This window comes from Urocitellus parryii, chromosome 10, assembly GCF_045843805.1.
Source record: "Urocitellus parryii isolate mUroPar1 chromosome 10, mUroPar1.hap1, whole genome shotgun sequence".
Lineage (NCBI taxonomy): Eukaryota > Metazoa > Chordata > Mammalia > Rodentia > Sciuridae > Urocitellus > Urocitellus parryii.
In genome coordinates, this window is record NC_135540.1 from 108,300,390 (window position 1) to 108,326,807 (window position 26,418).

Sequence of the window (26,418 nt, forward strand, 5' to 3'; positions counted from 1 at the left end):
CAATCATCCCTATTATTACTTAAACCCTGATTTCATATCTATGGATCAGGTGCCAAAATCACTTCTATTACTGGTTAGTCAATTTAAGTTCTCACTCAACCTTGAAAGTGAACATAGAGAATTTTTAGATACTCACACTTAAAAAAAAAAAAAAGGGAGGTTTTAATGAAATCAAATGGGAAGAATCTTAACTATAGCGTGTTGGATGTGTTTATAATTGTGTGGCATTACTGAAAGTCATGAGAACCATGATCCAGGGTAATCCATGAGCAGAGATAAGGCAGAGCAGGGATGACAGTGATTGACAAGTGTAGACAGGGTTGACACTTTAGGGGCTGGTGCAAGTGTTTGAAGGCCCAGTGCTTTTGTCGTTGTTGTTTTTATCTGTGGATTTGTTACTTTAAGGATTTTCTTAAAATGGAAGTCTGGCTTTGGAAGCAAATGACACCAATGTGGATAAGTGTGCGTTTCCTGTAGCATTCATTCCACAGCCTGGAATGCAGAGCTCAGAGAGAGCCGGAAAGTACCTGCTAAGGCCTGTGTGACTAGCCTGTCACCATTAGATACGGCTCTCTGGAAGGCTAAGAAATATATACTATTTGATTTAAGATTTGGCAGTTCAGAGAACTGCCCAGGCACCCTTTACACAGCACATAAATCTTGCCTTCCTCATGGAAAGGACAATATTTTTCTCAAGTGAAAATTTCTCCCCATTCCTCTCTTCAAAGCCCTCACCACGTATCCTTTCTCTTATTCTCCCCCAAGAAGGAACTATGGAAATGTGATGGCAAGGTTTCATGGCACAGTTTCAAAGGATTTCAGGCTCATGAAGTGCATTCAGGGCTGCTCATTGGACATGTCAGTAAGAAATCTAGTCATTGCTCCCCAAACTCTTCATTCCTAAGGAGAGAAAAATGTTCTCAATGGCTATCAGTTTTAGCAGGCTGGATTCTAAGGTTCATTGAAGAATTTGCCAGGAAGTCTGACAAAGAAGACTTTCTAAGGATACCCAGCCTAATGGTGAGGTGAAGATGGAAGGTTGAGTTGGCACCACCTTGACCGGCACTTTTCAGTCCCTCCCTCCTGTTCCACAGAGCTCAGGAGCCCTTTTTACAAGGGACTTGGGGGGGGGGGGGTACTTAAGAGTCCAGGGGAACCTTCCTCTCTTTTCTAGACTCCTCCCTTGTCTCCCTCTCCGTCTTCCTGGAAATCTGTAACTTGTCAATGGCTTTGTTATTTTTCTTCTGAGATCCTGGAAATTGTTGTGTTGGTTTATTTATTTATTTTTTTCTTTTTTTTTTTGGCAGCATGAGAATGTTACAGTTTACCAGGAAGCAGTGCAGGTGAACAGCGAGGCTCTTTTATATATATGTATATAAATCCAGGGCAACTAGGAAAGACTGCTAAAGATCTTCCTAACTCCTCTCTTGTGTGGTTTGTTTGTAAACATGGCAATTAATAGAGCTCTTAAAGAGCTGATAACCTGGACCACAGTAGACTGGAAAAAAAATACTTTTTTTTTGGAAGTAAACATGGTGCAGTAATAAAATCGATATGCAAGACCTAAAACCCGTTGGATGGCTGAATCTCTTACCTCAAAAAACACAGCAGTATCGCTGTTGGGGACCTGGGGGGTTAAAAAACAAGAGAAGAGGAAAGTAGTCTAAATTGAACCATTAGGACAGATCTTAGTGTACATAGTAAAGCCAATAAACGACGTTAAAAAGGGAAAAGGTGATGGGGAAAAACATTCGGGACCACTTGTCTATGGAGTTCACGTCAGTCAAGTCGGGGATTTTGACTTTGAGCTGCGAGGCGCGCCGGCGGATGCGCCCCTTGCTGGGCACCCCGTGCCGGTCCAGGGCGCGCCCATAGCCCTCGCGGCTGCTCAGCGGCTTGCGGTACTGGATGCTGGCGCTGCCGTAGGAGTACATGGTGGTGTTGGGGTCGCTCACGCCCGTGAGCACCTCTGAGCCGCTGGTCTCGTTCCTGATTTCCAGGGTGCTGAGGAGAATGTTCCCATGGGCGTCGACCTGAAGGCAGAAACCACAGGCTCAGACACAACTGCTGGATCATTCGCTTGTTGTCATCAACCTGTCACTGAGGACACCTATGAGGTTCATTAAGCATTCTTGATAGCCATCTGACTCTGCGTGCCTCCTGGATGTGGAGATTATCTAATCATCCATCTATCTCTCATGTGTCTGTCTAGCCAGGCATCTAGCTGTCAATCTATCATCTATCTTTATTTATCAATCACCTATTTTGGTAGCTATCTTACCATTTATTTAGTCATCATGTATCTCCACTCCCCAAACCATTAGTGTGCTTATTTGCATATTTAGCCTGCGCCTATCATTTTTTCTAGTTGTAAAACATTTAAAGCTAGAAACAAAAAGTGAAAATCCAGAATGTACCTTCATAGTCAATCATTAATATTTTGCTAGCCTTAATCTTTTCATGTTTATCCACGTGTTTTGCTATTGTCAGTTAATATATCCTGATCATCTTTCCATTTTATCAGATACTCTGTGACATCAATTATTAATAATTTACTTGGATAAACCATAATTTATTTATTGTTAGATGTTAAAATTAGTTTTACTTTTATAGTTTTATGAACAAACCTGGAAGGAACATCTTTTAAATTGTTGTGCATGTCTATAATTATTTCCTCAGGCTAACTTGCCAGAAATGGGAATTAATGGGTTAAAGCATGTGTCTCCTTATACTTTAACTTAGTTCCTTTAGCATTGTTTACTGTTGCTTCTTGCCATTTCAGCGATACCTATCCCAGCTTCCTTTTGCTATGCTTACACATATACTCTTGGAACTTCAGAATATGTGAACACATTTTGGTCTACACATTACACATATAAGATATGTGGACACATTTTGGTCAAGCCAGTATATTTTGCAAATTGATTTACAGGGAGGTGCATGGCTCACTTATGCACGTGAATTTGAAGTACTTTCATGGGCAAGATAGGTAGCGTTGTTTAAAGCTAGTGTTAATAGCATTATGCCTGACTTATAATAAATGCTTTCAAGTGAGATTAATTTTCAATAAACACTTGTTGAAAACATGGATATCCGTAGGGAGGCAAAAAGAGCCTAGTAAAGAAGAGGGAAAAGACACACAAGAGTGAAAAGGTGGTACAAGATGCTGGTATTCATGATGTAATTTGAGTGTCCACCATGTGCCTAGCCAACTGCTAGATGCTTCAAATGTATTATTTGTTTGTGCTTCATACCATCCTTTTTATGTTATTTTAAAAAAATACGTCATTCCATCCCCATTTTATAGATAAGGAAACAGAGAACTAGAACAGTTAACAAACTGGCTCAGGTTTACCCTGCTAGTAAGTGCCAGATCTGAATCTGATTCGGAGCTCATGTACTTTCTATTGAGGAAGGATTTCTTCAGAATCCTTGGCTTCTGTCACTTCCCACAGTTAATGGCTCAGCTGATAACTTTAAGCCTTGAGTTGGTTGGAGAGAAATGGTGACTGGTTCAGGTCTGTATCTCTCTCCATTCTTGTTTGCATTTCACTCTAGTCTAACTGGACTACTCACTATGCCCTGACCCTGCTCATCTATTGACTTCTTATTTAGGGAGTTAGTATTTTTTGTTGTTATTAACTACTACTTATTAATCATACTGTGTAATTATATATCTTGGTTATTTCTCATAACTGCACTATGAAATATATTATATCATAGTTCAGCAGATAGGTAAACTTAGGCTCACAGAGGTTAAGTAAATTGCCTAGCAGTAAACAAATTAGCACTCAATTTGGGATAAAGTATAGTATTTTTTTTGTACCAAGTAGAGTTTTCTCTCTTCTTTACAGGTTAATCAAATCAAACTGTTTTATTCAGGATTCAATTTAAATCCTATTTTCTCTGTGTACTTTTATACCTTTCCTGATAATAATCTCAACAATTTTCTCCAAACATATAATGGGTGCTTACCATTGTGCTAGATTCATTATTAGTAGTCAGACATACATGCAAAATAGCATCCTTACCATCAAAAATTTAGTTCTGACTCTCTCTTTAAAAAAAATAAAAAATAAAATAAAATAGAGTGAGAGGGGGGGGACAGAGAAAGAGAGAGAATTTTAATATTTATTTATGTTTTCTTAGTTCTCGGCGGACACAACATCTTTGTCTGTATGTGGTGCTGAGGATCGAACCCAGGCCACACGCACGCTAGGCGAGCGCGCTACCGCTTGAGCCACATCCCTAGCCCTAGTTCTGACTTTAAAAGCAAAATTTACTCAGATACCAAGAAGCTTGAATGAGTAGAAGCAGGTGAATATAAATAATTGGAACTAGAGAGTGGTAAGGATTATGGTGGGGTAAGTCTCTTAAGAAGACACCACAAGTCAAATCCAGCTGATAGCTGTAGACCTCAGTGCTGCCAGATGTTCTCCTTTGCTAGACTACCTGAACATCTAGATTTTTATTTGAAGTCTTTAGGGAAAGTTTGCTCAAAATTATAAAAATACTCTTCAGGCCAAACAAAACACATCTTTCAGATTTGGCATTCAAATAGCCAATTAGAGACCTCTGTTTTTTTCAATTTATTAATCCCTTAGCATATACCATGTGTAATGATATTTTTAGGTTTAGGTCCTCCTTTCCCATCCAGAGGTATAAAAGTGTTGGAGGATAGATAAGGAGGGCAGTGCATTAGAAAGAAATGGAAGAACTAAACTAAAAAGGGACCTTTAAAAAACAATTAAAATAAAAATAGAATTAACCTGATTTATAGGAGAGAGAAGTAAAGGTGATTCAGAAATTTTCAGTTTGTTGCGCTGAGAAGATTATATTGTCATTAGCAGAAATGGAGACTTTAGTGTGTGGAGCATCAAAGGGTTTTTAAAAAAAGTTTGCTGTTTTTGTTGAATTTGTGACATACTTGGGCATCTTGGAGGTGAGGGTGGCCAGTACTGTATATATGCGGTGATGCCTGGAATAATGTTAGAACTGAAACTATTTAAGAGGTGAGAAGTAGATATGGAATTAGTGAAAGAGACATTGGAAAACCAGAGAATGAGGAAAATAATAAAAGAATGCAGAGTAGCCAGAAGGAAAGAATGGACAGCAGTGTTCAGAGAGAACAGGAGGAAATAACTTGTAGAAAATTCTCATGGATTATTGATGAGGCTATTTTTGAGTTTAGAATAAAGGCTGAAGCAAAACCTAGATGGCAAGGGGTGAAGGACTGAACTGGTGGCTAGGAGGTGCACACAGGCAGTTTGTATGGACTCCCCTTTACAAGTTTGTAGTTCAAAGCAAGAAATAAAACAGTTGCACATTTCAGGATAGGATGTGTTTTAGTCAACTTTTCTGCTGTGGTAACCAAATGACCTGACAAGAATAATTTTCAAAGAGGAAAAGTTTATTTGGCACTCACAATTTCAGAGATCTTAGTCCAAAGATGGCCAATTCCATTGCTCTGTGCCAGAGGTGAGGCAGACCGTCATGGCAAAAGGGTGTGGCAGAGGAAAGCAGTTCAGAACATTGCATCAGGAAGCAGAGAGAGACTCCTCTCAACATGGACAAAATACCCCAAAGACATGCCCCAGAAACCCACCTCCTTCAGCCACACCCTACCTGCTTACAGTTACCACCCAGTTAATCCCTATCAGTCAATTAATGCACTGATTAAGGCTCTCATAGCCCAATCATTTCACCATTAAACTTTCTTGCACTGTCTCATACAAGAGCTTTTGGTGGACACTTCATATCTAAACCATAACAGGGTGTCAAATGAAACTTGAACTCAGTTGATAGGGGTAAAAAGGGTTGATAAAGGCGTATTTGTGGGAGTGAATGAAACAGTCAAGTATATGGAAGTGTAGAGGGATGCTTTCGGAACTGGAAACGTGGTGATCCAGGAGGTACTACATTTCCAAGTGACGGGGACATCGGATATGAAAGTGTGCTGATGTTTCCTTGAGGGTTGAGCCTGGGAGACAGTGAATGTCACTGGGGATGATAAGCTGGGTGCAGCCCATGGCCTGTCACGTGTGTTCAAACACACACACACCACACAGCTCAAGCCTGTGATCGAAAGATCATGTGTATGAAAGTGAATGTTTCTAAGGATGATAGGGGATGAAGTTACAAGGAGCAAAGTGTTGATTCCCTGAAGCAGGGAAAAGTACTCCAGAAGATGAAGAGCAAATCACATGGTTTTCCTAGGTGCTGTGGAGAAGTCAAGAAAAATATAGATCATTTTTTTAAAGAAATAAGCAAAATGTGTGTGCTTATTTCCATTCAAGAGAAGAGCAGGTTTTTAGCATGATTTATCTGCTACCTTGTTAGTTTATCCTGGTTTGCTTAAATGCCCACAAAGAGGAAGTTTCAGATGATAGGAGGAGACTCCCATATGCTGCTCTTTGGCTCTGGTTTTCCTTGAGGAGAGGGTGCAGGTCAGCACAGCCAGATCCATGGCCTGTGGAAGGCCACCTGCCAGCGTCTGTGAGGGGACTGGAACTAAGTGGGAATTATCAAGTGAATGCTTTCTCTGTAATTCCTGCAATAGGTATATGTTTTTCCATAAGAATAATAGTTTTCTATGGAAATATTTTCTTCCAAATGTCCAAGGAAGCATATTATCACACCATTACTATGATAAGTGGCTTGGTATCATGGCTCAAGGAAGTGATGAGGAGAAAATAGCCCCCAACCAGGAGGTAATGTGCAGTTCACCCTGGGTATGACTCAAAGCCACAACCAAGGCACTCTTAGAAAATGTCCACTTGTAGTTTACAGTTTTATCCACCAAAATAGCAGCCATGGCCAAAGGGTTTTATCCTGCCACACGCACAGAGCCAATGTAAAGAGAGAGGCATACCTCGCCATCGTATTGGTAACATGGAATCTGACCAGTGTGCACACCCTGCATGTAGGACAAGGGCATGCAGAAACCCATGGGCCAGGAGAGAGATTTCAGATGACCTTAGTGGCTGACAGTCACTAGTCAGAGAAGTCCACATGTGGCCCAGGAATTGAATTAGCCAACACTTTGTGCATTCACGCCTGGAATGAGTCACCCGGATACAGGCTTTGGGGTTTCATTGCTGGACATCACTCCAGAATCACTCCTTAAAGGGAGAACTTTTAACTATTTTATCAGCAAGCTTTTCAGTTGAGTACATTCTGGAATATCACAACAGTTTTAAATATATTTGCATTAGATATTAATTAATTTTGCCCAAGTTAAAGCACACTAGTGATTCAGGGAAATATTTTAGGCAATATAGTTTTAAGACCTATTCTTTGTTTCTTTTGTATTTTCTTTGGATTATTTAATACCCACATTGTTGCCTGTCTGTGTCCACTACTTCTTGAGTGATGCCCTACAAGGCGTCCTCTCTGTGTTCAATCTCCTAGAGCAGCTGCCACAAGCCAGAATGGGGCTCCTAAGGGGCCTTCTTGTAGCGCTGCGCTGGGTGAAGCTGTAGTACAGATTTAACCACATGATGGCCCACACCTGCGGGTGTGTATCTCTCCCAGTCTGCTGTGCAGCTCAGGTCTGGAGGACCAAGTCACCAAGAAGATAATGCATGCTCTTGCTTTTATGCCTAGGGAGTGGGGTCCTTTGGAACATGAAACTCAGAACAACTCTAAGACCCAGTTTGTTTCAGTACACACGTGAATTCAATCCTTCAAGTGGCAGAGCCATTTGTCCTGTCCTGGTGGGATTTGGGAAGGTAGGCTGTTGCAGGGAAATCCCTCCTCTACCACTCAGAAGACAGAAGCCATCTTGGCTCAATCCTGGAAAGGAAGGCAGGGAGGTGACAGGAGAAAGCATGAGCTTGGGTGTCTACAAGTTGAGGTTCTACTCTGGCCTCAGGACGGGGGGATGTGCAGCTCTGGCAAGGTCTCCTCATCTGAAGCATGACTGTGGTGGTGTGCCCAGGCCTGATGGTCGCTGCTGATACTTGCTGGTTGGCTTGGCAGGAGCATCCTGCCTCCATGCACTTTGGCTTTTCTCTATCAGTTGCGGTTCCTTCAGAGAAGTGCTTGGTCACCATCATGGTAACAAAATAGCTAAGATCAATAACTTATAAAGAGGAAGGGGTTACTTGGGCTTACACTTTTGGAGATTCCAGCCTGTGACTGATTGGCCCTCTTGCTTCTGAGCTTGTGTCAGCTGTGGCTGTGGCTGTGGGAGCGCATAAAGGCAAAACAGCTCAAGGTGGGCCAGGAAGCAGAAGGAGGAAGGGCTGGGTCCCCCATCACTGCAAGGACACACTCCAGTGGCCTGGGGCTTCCCAACAGGCCCACTTCTTAAGGTCATTTCCCAATAGCGCCATCCTGGGGACCAAGCCTTCAGCACACAGTCTCTGGGGGCCTGCAACATCTGAACGACAGCATGCCACCTTCGCTCCTGCTGTGCCGTCCTTAAACGATCAGCGCTCAACCTGTTCATCTCTAAAGCAGGCATAAGATGGCATCCGATCTTAGGGTTGCTATAAGGACTTCAAGCTGTTCCACTACACTGTTGAGGTGCTTTATAAGCTCAGGGACAGTAGTTACCAGCAAGGTGAATCTATACTTCTGCACCTGAATGAAGGTTTCCATATTGGCACAGAATACTGTTGATGCCAAATGACAAGAATTTGTCCACGATCTCTGTGCTCCCATGCCGAGTGATTCCCTAGTCCAGGGACAGCTGTTGGACCTTGACCGTTGGAGAAGACGGGACCAAGATGAGCGCTAACCGTTGTGGCTTGGGTCAAAAGTAATGACCACAGGTCCCTGCGCCCTCAGCGCAAGCGCAAACGCCCAGGCCCCGCCCACGCCACCGGCCTAGATCATGGGTATTTGTCCTTCGGAGATAAACTCTTTTGGAGATACATGACTAATGTATGGTATTTGGACTGACAATAAAGTGTTTTTAACCATATGCTAAATGGTATAGTATAGATCATGGTTAGGGTTTCCTAAAATTGATAAATCATTGGCGACCACAGAGGCTTCATGGAGCATGGCTTTAGTTCAAGGATGGGTAGGGGATAGAACAGTGGATTGGGAGCTGAAAGTTGTGTTCTCATCCTGATTTTGTTACTAACTGCTGAGAAATGACCTTGGATAAATCTGGGTCTTGGTATCCTCATGTATAAATAGAAGGTGTTTCCTACGTCATTTCAAGGATTTGTTTCCATCTTTGGCAGACTTTGATTATGGAGAACATTCCAGGAAGAATACAGCATTCTTAAAAACAAAGCAAAACTTATGAAACTAAATGCCTTGATCTGTATTTTAGCATTATTATGAATGTCTCTAAAAAAGCAAGTTGCTAAAATTTAGAATTGGTCAGTGAAATATGCAGATGCTTCTCATTAAACAGAAGTATTGGCAAACAAGGTACATTTTATTAAGATATTGTAGGTAACTTTTATTTAGGTGCACATTCAAATGTACCTAAAGATTACGAGATTTATTGGTTTGTGCAAATCCCTCGAAGTATTCTCCAGCATTGAGCTAGAAATCATAACTTTAAGTGGTGTGACATATAATGAATACAGGTTGGCAACTACATATAAAAGCTAATTTCATTGCTTTATAGATAAATCAAAATTACCATGTTCCTTTTAGGGAAAATTTAAGAAGAGCCATGTAACTTTTTTTTTTTTTAAATGTGTTTCTCTTATGAGGTCTGAGATTTCAACTCACTCTCCGACTTCTAGCTTCTGGTAAAGGTGTATGCATGGTAGCTTGGCCATGACACTGTAGACATCAGCAAGTTTCTCGTTGTTTCTACATTAACCTTTGACCTATGGACAAGAGTGGTTTTCTCCTCATCTTAACCATATAAGGACATCCAAGGTAGTTTTATATCTACAATTGATATAGCTTTCCCAAACTATTATCTGCAAGGAAAATGGCTATTGTTTTTCTCACATCTCCAGGAGCAGCAAGCAACCATGTTGTAGCTCACTTCATCTGTAGTTATCAAATGCCACCTAGCTAACGAGGAAGAATCATCCGAGTTGGGCATGATCCCGACAATGAAGACTTTTTAAACCTTGAGGAAGAAGGAATTGAAGCATATGAAAATGTTAATACACTGGTTTTTAGGGCAGGTGTAAATGTTAGATTTTCTTAGGCATTGATGATGTTGAAATAACTGTTAAGTGGGATAATCAGACCCCACTTCTCAAGACTCTCCAAGAAAGGGAATTCTGACTCCAATTTCCAGGAGATAAGTGAAGGCAAGATCACATCCCACTTCATTTCTCCTCTCCCTCCCCTGCTCTTCACTGATCTGTCTGATGGGCAGTTTTGGAATAAGAAGGCATGCATGCCTGGCTTTGCGTTTCCTGGATTATTATCTCATTTGGCATCTGCACGTGGGACCCTGCTGCACTTGTCGGTAAGGACTGAAGTTGTCCATTGGTAATGTAAGTCTGTTTAATATTGGAAGAAATGACTGCATATATTAACTATACCCCTCAAATCAACAAGCTGATTTCTTTTATGATTAGAGTATCATTGAATCTAAATTTAGAGAAAATGATCATTAAGGCTTCAGGTGGAATAAAAAATAAACCCTCTCTCTTCCACTTCAGACATGATCCAAATGGATGTCTGAGATGATTAATGGAGAGAAGCAGAGAATATGGCTTTAGATCTGCAACCCCAAGGACTTGCTAACACTCCACACTACTCCAGTCCTTATTCGGCAGGCAAGAGGTAATTTTAGGAGGAACATAGATAAACATTTAAAATGTTATTAGTTCGTTCATTTACTCTCTAATTTATTCAGTACTGTTTATAGAGTGCCTACCCTGCCTCGGGCATGGTTCCAGACACTGATGAGAAAACCAGCCCCTCCATATGCAATGGAATGTTATGTCGCTCATTCTAGAAATTCAGAGATCTCAACAAATAACACTCCAAGGTTGTATTTGCCTGTACAAATGTGAGACTTCCTCCCTCCTCACATTTATTATAAATGTTTTACTGTATACATACTGTGACTTCTTTCAAATGCAGGTTATCAGTGCTCCTTCCAAGAGTGCTTTTGAAGTTTGCTTCCTGTGACCATGAGGTCCACTTTCAGACCTACTGAGCCTTTTCTTATCTTCTTTTAGAAGGTCATGATACCTGGACTTGGGCCTAACTGACCCCAGGCAAATCTTGGAGGGGCTCATGTGTAAAGGAGAACCTGAGATTTTTGCTATATAAAGACCTGTGACAGGAAGGGATAACTAGCTTCTTCTCTCCTTCCTTATTAAACTGGCATATTGTAGCACAATGATTATCAACAACAGTGATCACCAGGCACAGTGTTGCATGCTTATAATCCCAGCAACTTGAGAGGCAGAGGCAGAAAGATCACAAGTTCAAATCCGACCTGGGCAACTTAGTAAGATTATCTCAAAATAGAAAATAAAAAGTACTGGAGATGTAGCTCAGTGGTAGAGTGCCTGGGTTCAATCCCCTGTACTACAAAAAGCAAACACAATCCCATAATATCTGTTATTAAATTGTAAGTCTGAGGACACAATAATCCTGGGAAAGTAGTGGTAAACAAAGCAGATAATGTCACTGAACTCTTAGAACTTTCATTCTTAATTAGGACAACAATCAATATCTCCCTTCCTCACAAATTTGTCTGCTTAAAAAAAAAGATCAGGTAGCATTATGAAGAAAACAAAACAAAACATATATATATATATTTCTCTTAATGTATTTAGAAAAATAGAACCATTATCCTAACTTGTTGATTTTGTACATTGTTTCCTTAACAATACACTGGTGCTCATATTTCATTATAACAAGTAACAAGTTCAAAGTAATTCACATTTTCTTATATTCTCCTGAAACTTACTACAGAATAGCCCATAAAATAACTTTGTATGGATATTTAAAAACACCTTAGTCTGGAAAAGGCCAGAGCAGAATTGATCTCTTTCCCTGTCCAATGTGTTTTTTTTTCTCTGGATGTCCCATTAGAATGCTGCTCCAGGAGAGCAGGGACTTTGTCTTATTCAAGATGAGAAATGTGCATGGCATGTGGGAATAGCTGCTGGGAATGAATGAATGAATGAATAATAATAACAATGGTAAAGGGCATAATTGTTAATTTTATATGTCAACCTTGCTAGGCTCTGGTCTCTAGTTGATTGGTCAAACACTAGTCTTGATGTTGCTCTGAGATGTTTTGTAGATGTGACTGACAATTATCATCAGTTCTTTTAAGTAAAGAAGATTATACTTGATGATGTAAGTGGGCCTCATGCAAATAGTTGACAGCTTGAAGAGCAAAAAACATGGTTCCTGGGGAAGAAGAAATTCTGTTACAAAACTATAATGGAGAAATCCACTGAGGTTCCAGCATGACCTGCAGATTTTGGACTCAGGATTGCAATGTTAACTCTCAGCTGAGTTTCTAGCCTGCTGCCTGCCCTACAGACTTTGAACTCACCAGCTCTAAAAATTGCATGAGATGATTCCTTAAAATAAATCTCTTTTTATAGTCATCTTGGTTCTATTTCTATTGGCTCTATTTCTCTTGGCTCTATTTCTCTGGAGAATCCTGACTGGTAAAAAGGGTATGACAAAAATCATGAGGGTGATTCTCAAATGATTAAAGACACTGAGGGGGGAGCTGTTTTTTTTTCCTCTCAACAGAAACCCCAAGCAAATGTATAAATTTATTTATTTATATTTTTAGTTTTCATTCTGCCTTTCTCCTACCCTTTCATTTCACTCCCAGGCTTTTTCTCTTTGCCCCCAACATCCACAAAGATTGCCTTAGGTTGTGAATAACATAGCCACTCACTGAATTTGACTGTTCTGGATATTTTTAATATATAAATATAGCAGAACTCACTTCAGTGTAATCAAAATAAAATACAGTCTTGTTTTCAGTGACAGTTTTAAAGCCCTATTGAGGAATATCTCCAGGCCTTAATCTACTTTGCAAACAGAAGTTATTTCCTCCTTGCTAGCCAACTCAAATGGATTTATATTTGCTGAGTGATTTTGAAGTACAGAGCAGGAATCCAAGTGAAGTGGCTGGCTGCAGAATGAGCTGATTCACGGTCCTCAAGAAGCCTACAATCTTCTTAATGAAACTGCACAGTGCAAAAGCCTCCCTTCCCTTGAAGATTGCAGAGAGCCTTAATGGCCACAGCCTACATCTTCCCCGCCCTCTCATACAGAACCATATTCATGCTGTTGCTGTCAATCATTTGTTCTCATCATGGCTACCCAATCCTGATCTTTTGGCCTGGATTTCCTGAAAACTTTTTTTTGGTCATGGTGGGGAAGGTAAGGGGGACATTGAAAGGCTCTGCTCATGATCTACACATCTGTTTGCATGTCCTTACAATTAAAGGTAGAAGTGGAAACTAACATTTTGAGAAAGAATGAATGGTTAAGTCTAAACCTGCATAAACCTAAACAATTGCACATTCTTTTCTTGATAGAGATAAAATGAAGCAACAGTGATTTTCTAGAACGTTACTCAGGTAGATAAAATTATTCTAGATTCCTTTCTTTTCTGCATTTCTCCCATTCTCTGTAGTTAGCAAGTCCAAATATTTCCATTTTGAAATATATCCTGATTCTGCCTACTTCTCTCAATCTTCACCTCTTGCTTTGTAATTGATCTTCCTCATTCCAGGAATGCAGCAGCCCTGTGGTCTTTTCTATGCAAAGCAGCTATAGTGATCTTTCAAAAACTCAAAATATCTCCTCTGCTAAAATCTTCTGGTACTCCCTAAGTCATAGAATGAAATTCAAATTTTTCACCCTAATCCACAAACAGCATATTAATTTGGAAAGAACATTCTAGAAGAAAGTCTGGGCAGGTGAAAATGTGAAAATGCTCTGAGGACTTAGGAGCATGAAATGACAGTTCAAAGAACAAACAGACAACAAAGACAACCCATTGTGGTCAGAGCAGAACATTCAATGGTTATCTCTGCCTCATCCCCTACAGCTCTCTGCCACCATCCCTTTCTTTCATGTAATTAGGGCACATTTGTCAGTTACCTTAATGGGGATATAAGCCCCAGGAGGACAGGTGCTTTTTTGTTGTCCTTCCAGACCTGATCCTGAAGGGCTAAGTAAATGTCTGCAGAGTGGGGAACTCTGAAACCCAAACTGCAGCCATCTTTCCGAGCTGTATGAGTTTCAATGGCCAAGAATGCCTGCTGGTTAGGGACAGTAGTGTGCATGTCAAAAATAATCAATTGTTACAAATACAGGTATGAGTTAATTTCATTCTAGATTAAGGTTCTCCCAGTCTGCATTTTACATAAGCATTCCAAGAATTTGGGTTGGTTGTGGTGATGCCTATTGGTTTGATCTATCTGATTCCTTTCTACATTCCTTTGATAACACTCCCTTGATGTTTTTGGTACTTGTAGTTGAAGTAGCCTGATTACATCTTCTAGGCTCCAGGGCATGCAATGTGGTCCCAAACTAAGAATTTAGTGTTTTCCATCTGTTTTCGTCAGTTTTTTTTTTTTTTTCTGTTGTGACTAAAAGACCTGACAAGAACAATTAGTGGAGGAAAAGTTTATTTGGAGGCACATGGTTTCAGAAGTCTCAGTCCACAGATGGCTGACTCCATTCCTCAGAGCTGGGAATGATGCAGAACATGATGGCAGGAGTGTGTGGCAGAGGAAGTCAACTGGGAGCACGGTGCTAGGAAGCAAAGAGAGCGAGCCCTGCTCAATAAAGGATGAAGTAAATACCCCAAAGGCATACCCTAGGGACCCATCTCCTCTAGCTACTACCTGCCTCCTACTGTTAACATGCAGTTAATCCCTATCATGGAATTAATTTTCCGATTGTGTTAAGGCTCTCATAACCCAATCATTTCACCTCTAAACCTTCTTGCACTGTTTCACATATGAACTTTTTGAGCTTTGCATCTAAACCATAACACTGTCTTCCTAGTAGAAAGAATTGACTTCTGCATGAGAGAGAATATGACCCAAGTTTATACAAAAAAAAAAAAAAAGATTTAATTCTAGGACTTTTTGTTGTTTTGGGAACTATAAGAAAAGCACTTTTGTTTTAGATTATAGAGCTTGACACTATGAAATTAAAGGTTTGGGGTCAAGATGAAGAGTCTACTGAAAGTAGACAATATAAAGCAAAGCATAATTCAGAGATGAAGAGGGCTCCTCTGTGATGACATGTTTGAGTAATGGAATATAGATAGAACCATGCCTGGACCTTCAGTTGTGTGAGCTGGAGTAAATCAAACCCCCACTTTTTTTTCAAAGCTAGTTAAATAAGTTAAATTTCTTTCTCATTTATGAAAATAATCTTAGCTATTTGAATACAGAAAAAAATAAATAATCAGAGAGAAAGGTGGGGGAGATAGGGAGAGAAAAGAAGAGGGAAAAGGAAGAAATTCTTGGAAAGAAAAATTAAACTGCTGAAGACTCTGGAGATAGGTAGGAGAAACCAAGCCTAGAGAATAGAAAAAAAAAATGTACCAAGCCAAATTTGGGCATGGGTTTGAATGTTAAAGAATTCATGAATTATCAGTACAGAGTTTCAATAAAAATTCTGGGTTTCTCCAGAATTCAAGATGCTAAGTCAGAAGGGTCAAAGCTTCCTCAAAGAAAGGATAAATCTGATGCAGTGGTTGCATGCCAGCAACCTGGAAGGCTAAGACAGGTGGACCATAAGTTCAAAGCCAGCCTCTGCAACTTGGTGAGGCCCTAAGCAACTTAGCAAGACCCTGTTCCTAAATAAAATATAAAAAAATGGCTGTGGACAGTATGCAGAATCCTTGGGAAACTGGAAATAGAACCACCATTTGACCCATTTTTAATATATAGACCCACTCCTTGGTCTATACCTAAAGGATTTAAAAACAACATACTACAGGGACACAGCCACATCAATGTTTATAGCAGCACAATTAACAATAGCTAAACTGTGGAACCAACCTAAGATGCTCTTCAGTAGATGAATGGATAAAGAAAATATGATGTGTGTGTACACACACATACACACACACACACATACACACACATATTCTGGAATATTATTCAGCATTAAAAGAGAATAAAATAATGGGATTTGCAGGTAAATGGATGGAGTTGGAGAATATAATGCTAAGTGAATTTAGCCAATCCCAAAAATCCAAACGCTGAATATTTTCTCTGATTTAAGATTGCTGATTCATAATGTGGTGGTGGGGGACATGGGAGGATTAGATGAACTCCAGATAGGGCAAAGGGGAAAAGGAGTGGGAGGGAAAGGAAGGGGGCATGGGGAAAGACGGTGGAATAAAATGGACATCATTACCCTAAGTACATGTATGAAGACACAAATGGTGTGACTCTACTTTGTGTACAACGAGAGACATGAAAAATTGTGCTCTATACATGTAATATGAATTGTAATGCATTCTGCTGCCATATATAACAAATTAAAATAAAAAAAAATAAAAAAAAGGACTGTGGAGGTGGTATAGTGGTTAAGCGCTTCTGGGTTCAATCTTTGCCCCCCCCCCAAAAAAAAAAAAAGATTAAGTGTTCCAGCTGGCCTTAGTGCAAGGCAGTGGGGTGGGGTGTGGTCCAGGATCAAAGGCTATTATGTTCAAAGCTGTTTCAGGTTAGGTTTAAGGACACAGCCATTCACCTTTTAATTCCCAACTTCACACGTGTTTGTACCCTGGAATTCATCACAATACACAGATGACTTACATTTAGAAAGTTGTCTGAGAGTGTTTGGATGAGTCACTACAGAGAAGAGGAGTGGGACGGACGAGGCCAGATCAACATGTGGCCAATATTAGTGTAACTTACACCAATATCCGACTCTGAAAGGAAGAATTTTATTTCTTGACTATTCGGATTGCAAATACATATTCAATATGAATCCCTGACAGATTGCCCCAGTGTCTTCAATGACATGAGTGGTCTCTAGTCACAGACCACCCATGCATCCATTTTACCCTTTTCATTTATTTTCAGAAAGCAGGCACTGTGACCAGTATATACAACTTTAAAAAGTTCCAGGTTAGTATAAATGTCTCCCAGAGGTAGCTTACTTAAAATATTGTTGTGCTGTGAAATCTATCTTTCAAAACTCTAAATACCATCTCTAGTTTCAAATGATGCCTGAGGGGTTCATGAATCTACAGTCTTGATCACCTTGGAGATTGAAACTCTCTTAATGTCTGGATTCAGCATCTGCGCTCATATAAAAGATGGCTTCAGTGCAGCTGGTGGAGATATAAATCAATACAAGTCTGTACTTCTGAAGCTTTAGTGCAGACACCCCTGACCTGATGCCCAGCTGAGGCTATCAAAAGTAATGTGTAATAATGAACAATGCCACTCCATGCTCCAGGATACCAAGGCAGGTGTGAGGGAACTCTCAAATTAAAACTGTCTGGGACCGCAACACATATGTCATTTAAATTGAACGTTTTAGAAGCATGTAAAAGGAAAGAGGAGGATCATCCAACCCTTATATAAAAGGGGGAAAAAAATCTAATATCTTTTGGGTTCATGTTTAACCATAGGATGGCATTTTTAAATGCCACACAGTTTGCATTGTTAATTTGACTGTTGAAGATAAGATACCGAACAGAAGTTTGTTATAGACATACTGTCCCTCTGAGCCCCTGGTTTTAGAAAAAGATAAAGAAGTCAGGATCTGACAAACCTAAGTAGCTGCAGGGATGGTTACAAGTTGAATGGAACAGTAACAATCTATTATTAGTCTATGTAAATATGGAGAATCTAATAAAGCCTTAGCCACAACACTCCGCTGACTATTATATGTAATATTATAGAGTTCTGATTCTGAAAGAGTAGCAGAGGTTGATATAAAGCATGCTTAAAAAATTGAAAATCAAAGTGACAGGTGCAGTAAGATACTTTGGGGCAGAAGTTGAAGTGAACTCTAATCTCCTTTTCTCATTATGAACATACAGTAATTTTATAAAACATTATGATGTAACACTCATTATCTTGTGCCATCTCTAAAATCTAATCTTCTGTGGAGGAGGCCTTTCATTTATTCATTCTTTTAACAGGTACTTCTTTGGTATCTGCCCTGTTCTAGCCACTAAGAAAAGAACAGTAAGCATAGTAGACAAGGGCCCCGGTGCATATCCAGTTTAATAAGAGAGGTGGATGTGAAGATAATTACACAAACATACATTCACTATTTTGAAAGTCCTACTATACAAAGGATCCCATGGAAACAATGAACAGGGGTACCAAATACAAATGGAGAGTAGGGCTGTCAGTTAAGCCATCTCCAAAATAGCAGAATTCATAAGACTAGTAAAACAAATTCACAAAATTTCAATTTTGCAAATCTTTTCTTCTGTTGTATATAGTGTGGTATTAATCCACTTAAGGACATTTTCAATTCTGTGGTTTTTTTTGGTTCTTTTTCATAGTTTCAAGCATTTTCTAAAGCCCCTCATCTTTTATACATGATAGTAATATTTTCCTACTGATTTTATTTTAAACTTTTATATTGAAATTGTTTTTAGAAGTTTGCAAAGATAGCATGGGAAAGTCCTGTGTTAACTCAGTTTTTCCCAGAGATGATATTTGATACAACTATTGTACAATAATTCTATAAAAACCAAGAAACTGTCATTGATATAAAATGTGAATAGTTCTATGAAATTTTATTTCATGCATAGATTTGTGTAACCACCACTGTAATCAAGATAGAGAATTATTCCGCTATAGCAAAGAACTCTTTCATACTGTCTGTTTTAGTCAGATTTTTTTTTTTTTTTGCTGCTGTGACTTAAAAACCCAACCCGAACAACTGCAGCAGGGGAAAAGTTTATTTGGGGGCTCACAGTTTTAGAGGTCTCAGTCTATAGCCAGCAAGCTTCATTCCTCAGGGGTCAGGTGAGGCTGAATCGGGGCAGAAGACTGTGGCAAAGGGAAGTGGCTCACATGGTAATCAGGAAAGAGAGAGAGAGAGAGAGAGAGAGAGAGAGAGAGAGAGAGAGAGAGAGAGAGAGAGAGAGACTCCACTTTCCAGATACAAATATATATCCCAAAGCCACACCCCCAATGCCCTACTTCCTCCAGCCACATCTTACCTCCCTTCAATTACCATCCAGTTGTCCTGTTAAGTGACTAATTAACTGATTGGGTTAAGCCTCTCACAACCAAATTCTTTCTCCTTTGAAGTTTTAGGGACACTTTTGGGGACACCTCGCATTCAAACCATAACACAATCACGCCCATCCACTCCTTTTCTATCTATCACTAACTACTGGCAACCACTAACTAATTCTTTATCTCTGTAGATTGGTTATTTCAGGAATATTATATAAATGGAATCACATGGCACATAATTTTTTTAAAGATTGCTCCTTAGATCCATCCAAGTTGTTGCATGCATCAATAATTTATTCCTTTTTATTGAGATAGTATTCTATAGTATGAATGTACTGCAGATTGTTTCATCATTTACCTATTTCGGGATACTTTGGCTATTTCCAATTCTGGGCTATATCTTACAGACTGTAAATATATTAATTGTAGTTATTTTATAGTATCTATCTTTTAAGCCAATATTGGAGGCTTCTGAAGGCATACTTCTATTGACTAAATATTTTCTCTTGGAATCTGATCACATTTTCCTGTTTCTTCTCATGTTAGTGATTTTTGATTATATAATGATGCACTGTAGAGACTGGGTTATGTTATCTTTGCGGAAGAATGTTGGACTTTATTTTGGTAGGCAACTCTATTCCCAACACATCACCTGGAATATGAAGAGACTTGGTTTCCTGTGTGTTAGGATGGGTCTGTTTTCATCTTTCCCTTAATCTCAGGGACTACCTTATTACTTGATTCTCTTGATTTAGCCTTTACTCTTAAGATGTGACTATTTGGGGGTTTTAATGGACAGCCTAATGTGATTACCATGTCCCCTAAATAGGCAAGAATCAAATTCCAAATTTTGACTCCTATATGGTAGATGGAAAACTAAAATATCTTTTTTTTTTTTTTTTTTTAAATTTTCAGCCTCTAGCTGTCTTTCCTCTGGGTTTCTTGGCATTTTACCTGTACCTTTGTAAATCAAGAATGGAAGGGAAGTTTGTGTTCAGCTTTTGAATATCTGTTATGGCTCACTTTCTAAAAATGTCAGGAACCCTGTAGTATCAAATGTCATGCTTTGACTTCTCCAGCAAATAAAACTGCAGTTTTCTGTTGAATTCCCTGGTCCCCCACCTCAGTCAGATTGGGGAGAAGCCTTAGAGGACAAACACAGATTATGGTCCATTCAGTAGAGTCAATCATATTTTGACTTTCTCAGGTTTTTAAGCAGAATTTTAAAAAGTTTCTTTCTTGGTATTTATAGTTTTTATCTATAGGAAAGTTTGTCTGAACCAAACTATTCTGCCTTAACATGCTATGCTGTTTGCTTTGGTTTTGAATTTGGGTATTTTTGTTTGTTTCTGTGAGAAGCATTTTTTTTTAAATTTTTTTTAATGGTTTTTGTCTGCCTGTTGAACCAGTCAATGGGTATACTGATTGATTGGGAAATTGTCTTGTCTTTTCTTTTTTTTTAAGAAAGAGTGAGAGAGGAGGGAGGGAGGGAGGGAGAGAGAGAGAGAGAGAGAGAGAGAGAGAGAGAGAGAGAGAGAGAGAATTTTTAATATTTGTTTTTTAGTTCTTGGCGGACACAACATCTTTGTTGGTATGTGGTGCTGAGGATCGAACCCGGGCCACACGCATGCCAGGCAAGCGCACTACCGCTTGAGCCACATCCCCAGCCCTGTGAGAAGCATTTATGGAGTTCCTACTTTAGCTTTCCATGTTTTGGTTCTAGTCTATGGTTGTAACCACCGTACATTATGGGCTCATCGCTACTTAGTAGTGCAGGTGTATTGACTCTATTTCTCTCATTTATTTACCAAGCAGATCTGGCACCATTCTTTCACATACAATTTTATAGAAAGTTCCAGGCCTACATGTGTATTGGTTTAGATATGGTTTAAGCATGTCCCCCAGTGGTTCATGTGTTGGAGCTTGGTTCTTAGGGTGGCAATGTTGGAAGTTGGGACCTTTAAGAGGTGGGGCCTAGTGGGAGGTGGTTAGGTTAACTGAAGATTCTACCTTCAGAAGGGGCTGTGGGACTTCTGAATTGCTCTTTGGTTTCCTGCTTTGCAATGTGATCACTTCCTCCTTCATGCATTTCTACCATCCATGATAGTGTTAGAGCTAGTGCTATGCTGTTTGGACTTTCAGCATCAAAAAGTATGAGCTAATAGAGTAGGGAGGAAGAGCATGAGAAGAAGATTACCATTAAATAGGGAAGAGAGGTGGGAGAGAATGGGAGGGAGAAGGGGAATTGCACAGAAGATGGAAGGAGAGCCTCATCGTTATACAAAATACATGTATGATGATGTGAGGGGGAAGAAGAAATAAAAGAGAGAGAGAAATGTGTCACATTAGATTGGGTAGAGAGAGGTTATGGGAGGGGAGTGTAGGGGAGGGGGGGATAGGAAGGACAGCAGAATAAAATAGACACTAGTATTGCTGTATGTATATACGTGCCTGTATAACCAATGTGATTCTGCAACCTGTACACTTGGAAAAATGAGGATTCATACCCCATTTGATTCAAATGTATGATATGTCAAGATCATTGTTATTGTCATAAGCAACTAATAAAACAAACAAACGACAAAAACCCCCAAAAGTATGAGCTAAATAAACTTATTTTCTTTATAAGGCTAGCCTGCCTTCAGTTATTTTATTATAATAATGAAAAACTAAAACACTGTTTTTAATCTATATAACTGTCAATCTAAGTTCTTCAATCCTTTGTTTCCAAATATATAAAATGAAGAGTTGATTGAGTTTTATTAATGATAAACTAGTATTTTGTAAATATTTTTCTGCTATGGGAGCACTGTATAACATGATGCTGATAAATTTAGGTGGCACATTGTTAGGAATATTTAATGCATTACCTGGACTTTATTCATCTCCAGTTTGTTCTTCTCATTGGCACTCTGGTCTTGTTTGCTAGCTCCCTTTTTCTGAGGGCCTTTCCCAAAGAAGATGTAATTTACAAAGGCATATTCCAGCAAAGCCAGGAAAACAAACACAAAGCAACCCATCAGGTAAATGTCAATCGCTTTGACATAAGGGATCTTTGGCAGGGTCTCCCTGAGATGAGTGCTGATGGTTGTCATTGTCAGCACAGTGGTGATTCCTGTAAAACAGAAGGACAAAACTTAGCTGAAAGTCAACTATGTGAAGTTGTCCTTTTTGGAATTGAGAGGACAGATTCCATTCCTTTACTGTGCCTCAGAAGGAAAGCAACAATATGATAAACCATTGGACAAAAAGGCATATATATTGAAATAGACCAAAAAATCCTGTAGATTCCCTCAATTATCCATTAATAAATCATAAAATAGAATGTGTAGTTAATGGAGGGTTGGCAATATTTTAAAAAATGCACTAAGATTAAAAAAAGTAGATGAAGAATCAGATCAAAGTCCCATTGGATGCCTACTGTCCGATGTACCTCATTCCATTCCATCTTTTCTCTTTCAATTTCTTGCTTACCACCCCACTAATCCCCACAGCAGCTACTATGAAATTGAAAGTGAGTGACCAGTGTGAGGAGATTGTCATTGTCCCAAGAATCTACAATACACCCAACTCACAAGGCAGACAACTTGCATTTAAAAATAATTCATCTTTTATATCTGGTTGTGCTGTTTACATTCCTTTTTGAGCTTGCATCTTCATAAGCTTTTAGCACATAAATATTGAACACTTCTGCTTCATGATCAATACAGAATCAGAGGCCATCAAGATAGGCAACTGACTTGTCTTGTTTTTTCCTACCTTTTTCCATGACTATATTTACTGCCTTATATTGATTAATAAGCAATACCTGGAAAACCTACAAAATAAATGTTTTTGTGGTTTATCTAGAAATAATACAGAAAATATTGCTGTTATTTTTGGTGAAGAAAATCAATTTTGTATAATTTACCTCAATCAAAATAAAATGTGAGTTTTGAAAAAAAAAACATAAGGCACCATTCATAGTAATATGTCACCAAAAGAAGAAACATGAGGAAGTTTGTGATTTGCAACAAATATTTGATTTATGTATTTTCCAGATATAATATAGTCCTGTTGCTTTAGTTTTTCAAATATTATCTCTAGTTTTTTTTTTTATTCCAGAGCCCAGAACAAATTAGTGCCCTGATGTCAGGATGAAGTATCTTAAAAAAAATAGAGCTTTGATTTGTTAAAAGAAATCTAGGACTGTAAACTCATAAAAGGAAGATTTTTAAAATTTACTTGGTTAAATGCATGATTGCTAATAGTGTAATAGTTGTGTTGCTGAATAATGAATATTTTGTGTTGATGGTGGTGATTATGAAATAATTGGGAAAAATATAAAATAAAAAAGAAGTTGGAGTCTTGTGTAGATAGTTTGATACTTACATTACACATTCATATGGTGTTTTACAATTTTAAGTGCCTACAGTCATGAATTATTTTCTCTGGCTGTCATAACAGCTCACTGTGATTAGTGGGCTATATTATTTGTGGGAAACACATTATTTCTGTTTTAACCTGAGTGAATAGAAATTCTATGATTAGTTATTTTGCTGATGGTTTCCAAGCTAAAGGGCAAAAAAAAAAAAACACAAAAAAACACAATAAAATGTTTAAAAAACAGCAGTTAAAATAAACACAGAGATATAAGAAGGTAATAAATGAGACTTGATGGAAGTCTTTAAAAATAAAGACAAAGTGTGAGATGGATAGAAAGACAAAGGGTCACTAACAAAGAGAATGGGAGATAGCAAAAGAAAACAAGAGAAGATAGTTCACACTCATTTGGCAGAGTGTTCTAGATGTATAGATTCCTTCTTTGACTATTCAACTTTTCTAAAAAACATAGTCTATATATTTTTATTAGTGTATCATAGTTATATATAATTTGGGGGTTTATTGTGGCATAATCACACATGCATGAAATATAATTTGCTCCACTTCAGACTTCAGTATTGCCTCTATCACTCCCTGTCTCCCTCCTGTTCCCCTTCCTCTACTTTACTGATCTTTCCTTTATTTGTTAAAGGTTTTTAAAAATTGGTGTGTTGTAGATATGTATAAAAGTGAAATCCATACAAATGGTATATTCATACAAGTGCATAGCATAGTTTGGTCAATTCATTCCATGGTTCCTCTCTTTACCTGTCAACTTTTTGAAGATTGGATAAAATAGAAAATCAGGTCTACTACATGAAAGCTAAACTAGTTCAGATCATTGATTAATTCAAATGTGCAGGACTGATGAAATGCCATTATCTCATTTTTTGGGAAGAAAACTTTAAATTTCATCTAGTATAATTCTAGTTAATGTGTTTGACAGAAATTTACAGATTTACTAATTTTATTTCTGCTTTTATTCTTTGATTTGAAGTTTATGAAAATAATCTCCAGAAAGTGATCACCACAATGACTGAGGGTCAAATGTTGAGGGAGATCTGTACAATAGCTCTTTCATCAGACACATCTTAACACACTCTAACTTTCCAAGAAACCATTTAAAGTCTCAAACATAGGCTTTCAGCTTCCAGCTTCCAGCAATTACTCAACAACAGCAAGATTAATTCTGAATTCTGTTCCTCCAGAAAGGAAACAATTTTTTATTTTGTCATGATCACAGATCATTAATATAGTAGATAAATTGTGCCTTATTCAATATAATAACCTCCCTTTAAACGAGACTCATTTTGGTTGTTTTAACCCTGGTGAATATTCTTCAGGGGTAGCATTTCCCAACAATTAATGGACCTTGGTTAATGGTCACAAGGTTTAGCTTTTATTTATTTATTTATTTATTTAAGAAAAAACCCTTTTTTTTAGTTGCCCATGAACCTTTATTTTATTTATATGTGGTACTGAGAATCGAACCCAGTGCCTCACACATGCCAGGCAAGTGCTCTGCCACCAAGCCACAAACCCAGCCCCAAGGTTTAGCTTTTCTCCAAGAGTTTTTGAAAACAATGAATTGTGTTTTCAGCAGAGAAACAAGGAACAAAAAGAAAGTCATCAAGAAGTTGGTAAAAATTAGTGTAATGAGAATTTAAAAAATATACTTCACAAAGCACTGACATAATGGGAAACATACTCTAGGATTTTTTTTTGTGTGTTTTTTTTTGTAAAATGTCATTGTAAATGTGCTTATACTTAGATGTTTTATATCTAAGTACTCTTCTGGCAATCTACTTCTTTGGTTTGCTGTAAGAGAGTTCTTACCTATGATTCCTAATATTGGTTATTTGTTTGAAGGTACTACTCATTAACTCTGCAAAAAAATACTGGGAATGCATTACCTAGTGCAACTCTGGCTGCAGATGCATCATAATTGATCCAAAAAGACACCCAGGACAGAATTGTAATCAGCGTAGAAGGCATGTAGGTTTGCAAAATGAAGTAGCCAATATTTCTCTTTAGACGGAAACTTAGTGACAGTCGTGGATATGCCCCTGAGTTGGAAAAAGAAAATGAAAAAAATATCAAATCATCATTGATTGTAGTTATCTTCTTCCTTTCAAATAGTGTTTCTTTAGGCAAAGCTTCCTCACCTGTTGTGAACTCCACCTTCTTGGACACCATCTTGTAGTCAACAATTGAAAACTGAGGAAGCTCAATTTTATTAACTCCTGTTACTGCTCCTTCTCCTCCATTCCAGTAAAACTCAATGTCATCAGTGGTATAGCCATCTGAAATGGAGAAACAGTCCATTTACACAGAGTTCAATTGGTCTAGAAATTCATTTTGAAGATATGTTTGGAGCCAGAGGGAATATTCTCAGCAAATGATTGTGAAGTAGCATTGCTTTAAATTAAGTTGGCATATAGATCTCATGAGGAATGCTGTTTCTGATGAATTGGTAGTGGCTACATTGGGAATGCATCTGGCTTTAGTAGACATAAGATCTAGATTGTGCTGGGTGTGGTCGTATATGCTTGTAATCTCAAGACTCAGGAGACTGAGGCAGGAGGATTGCAAGTTCAAGGGCATTCTTAGCCACTTAATGAGACTTTGTCTCAAAATAAAAAATAAGAAGGATTTAGCTCAGTGGTAAAGTCCCCCTGGGTTCAATCCCCAGTACAAAAAAAAAAAATCAAGATCTCTTAGTGATATCTGAAGATATCACTGTTGCATATCTATTGTATATTTATTTTCATTATGTTTATCAATGGGCACTCTGGTTAAAGTGAAGGGCAGCTGGATTCCAGGTATTTGGAAATGGACTTTGGCTATACATTATATAGCAACAACAACAACAGCAGCAACAAGTAATAATTATCGAGCACATGTTGGCTAAAAGGGAGACAGAAAGAACAAATGAATGGAATATAGT

The 26,418-nt window shown here is 38.6% G+C and overlaps 1 protein-coding gene across 2 annotated transcripts in view; it reads right to left on the reverse strand.

The window, feature by feature from the left end:
• Window positions 1-1,688: 1,688 nt before the first annotated feature.
• Gabrb1 (gamma-aminobutyric acid type A receptor subunit beta1) overlaps window positions 1,689-26,418 on the reverse strand; it is a 379,104-nt gene continuing 354,374 nt past the window's right edge. The window contains exons 6-9 of one of the 2 annotated variants that reach the window (XM_026386524.1): window positions 25,637-25,774; window positions 25,385-25,537; window positions 21,986-22,224; window positions 1,689-2,033 (exon numbers count right to left, since the gene is read on the reverse strand). In XM_026386524.1, the coding sequence (XP_026242309.1) occupies window positions 1,689-2,033; window positions 21,986-22,224; window positions 25,385-25,537; window positions 25,637-25,774 (875 nt within the window). Of the gene's footprint in view, window positions 2,034-21,979; window positions 22,225-25,384; window positions 25,538-25,636; window positions 25,775-26,418 lie in introns of both variants that reach the window. The other variant, XM_026386515.2, reaches the window with a different exon arrangement.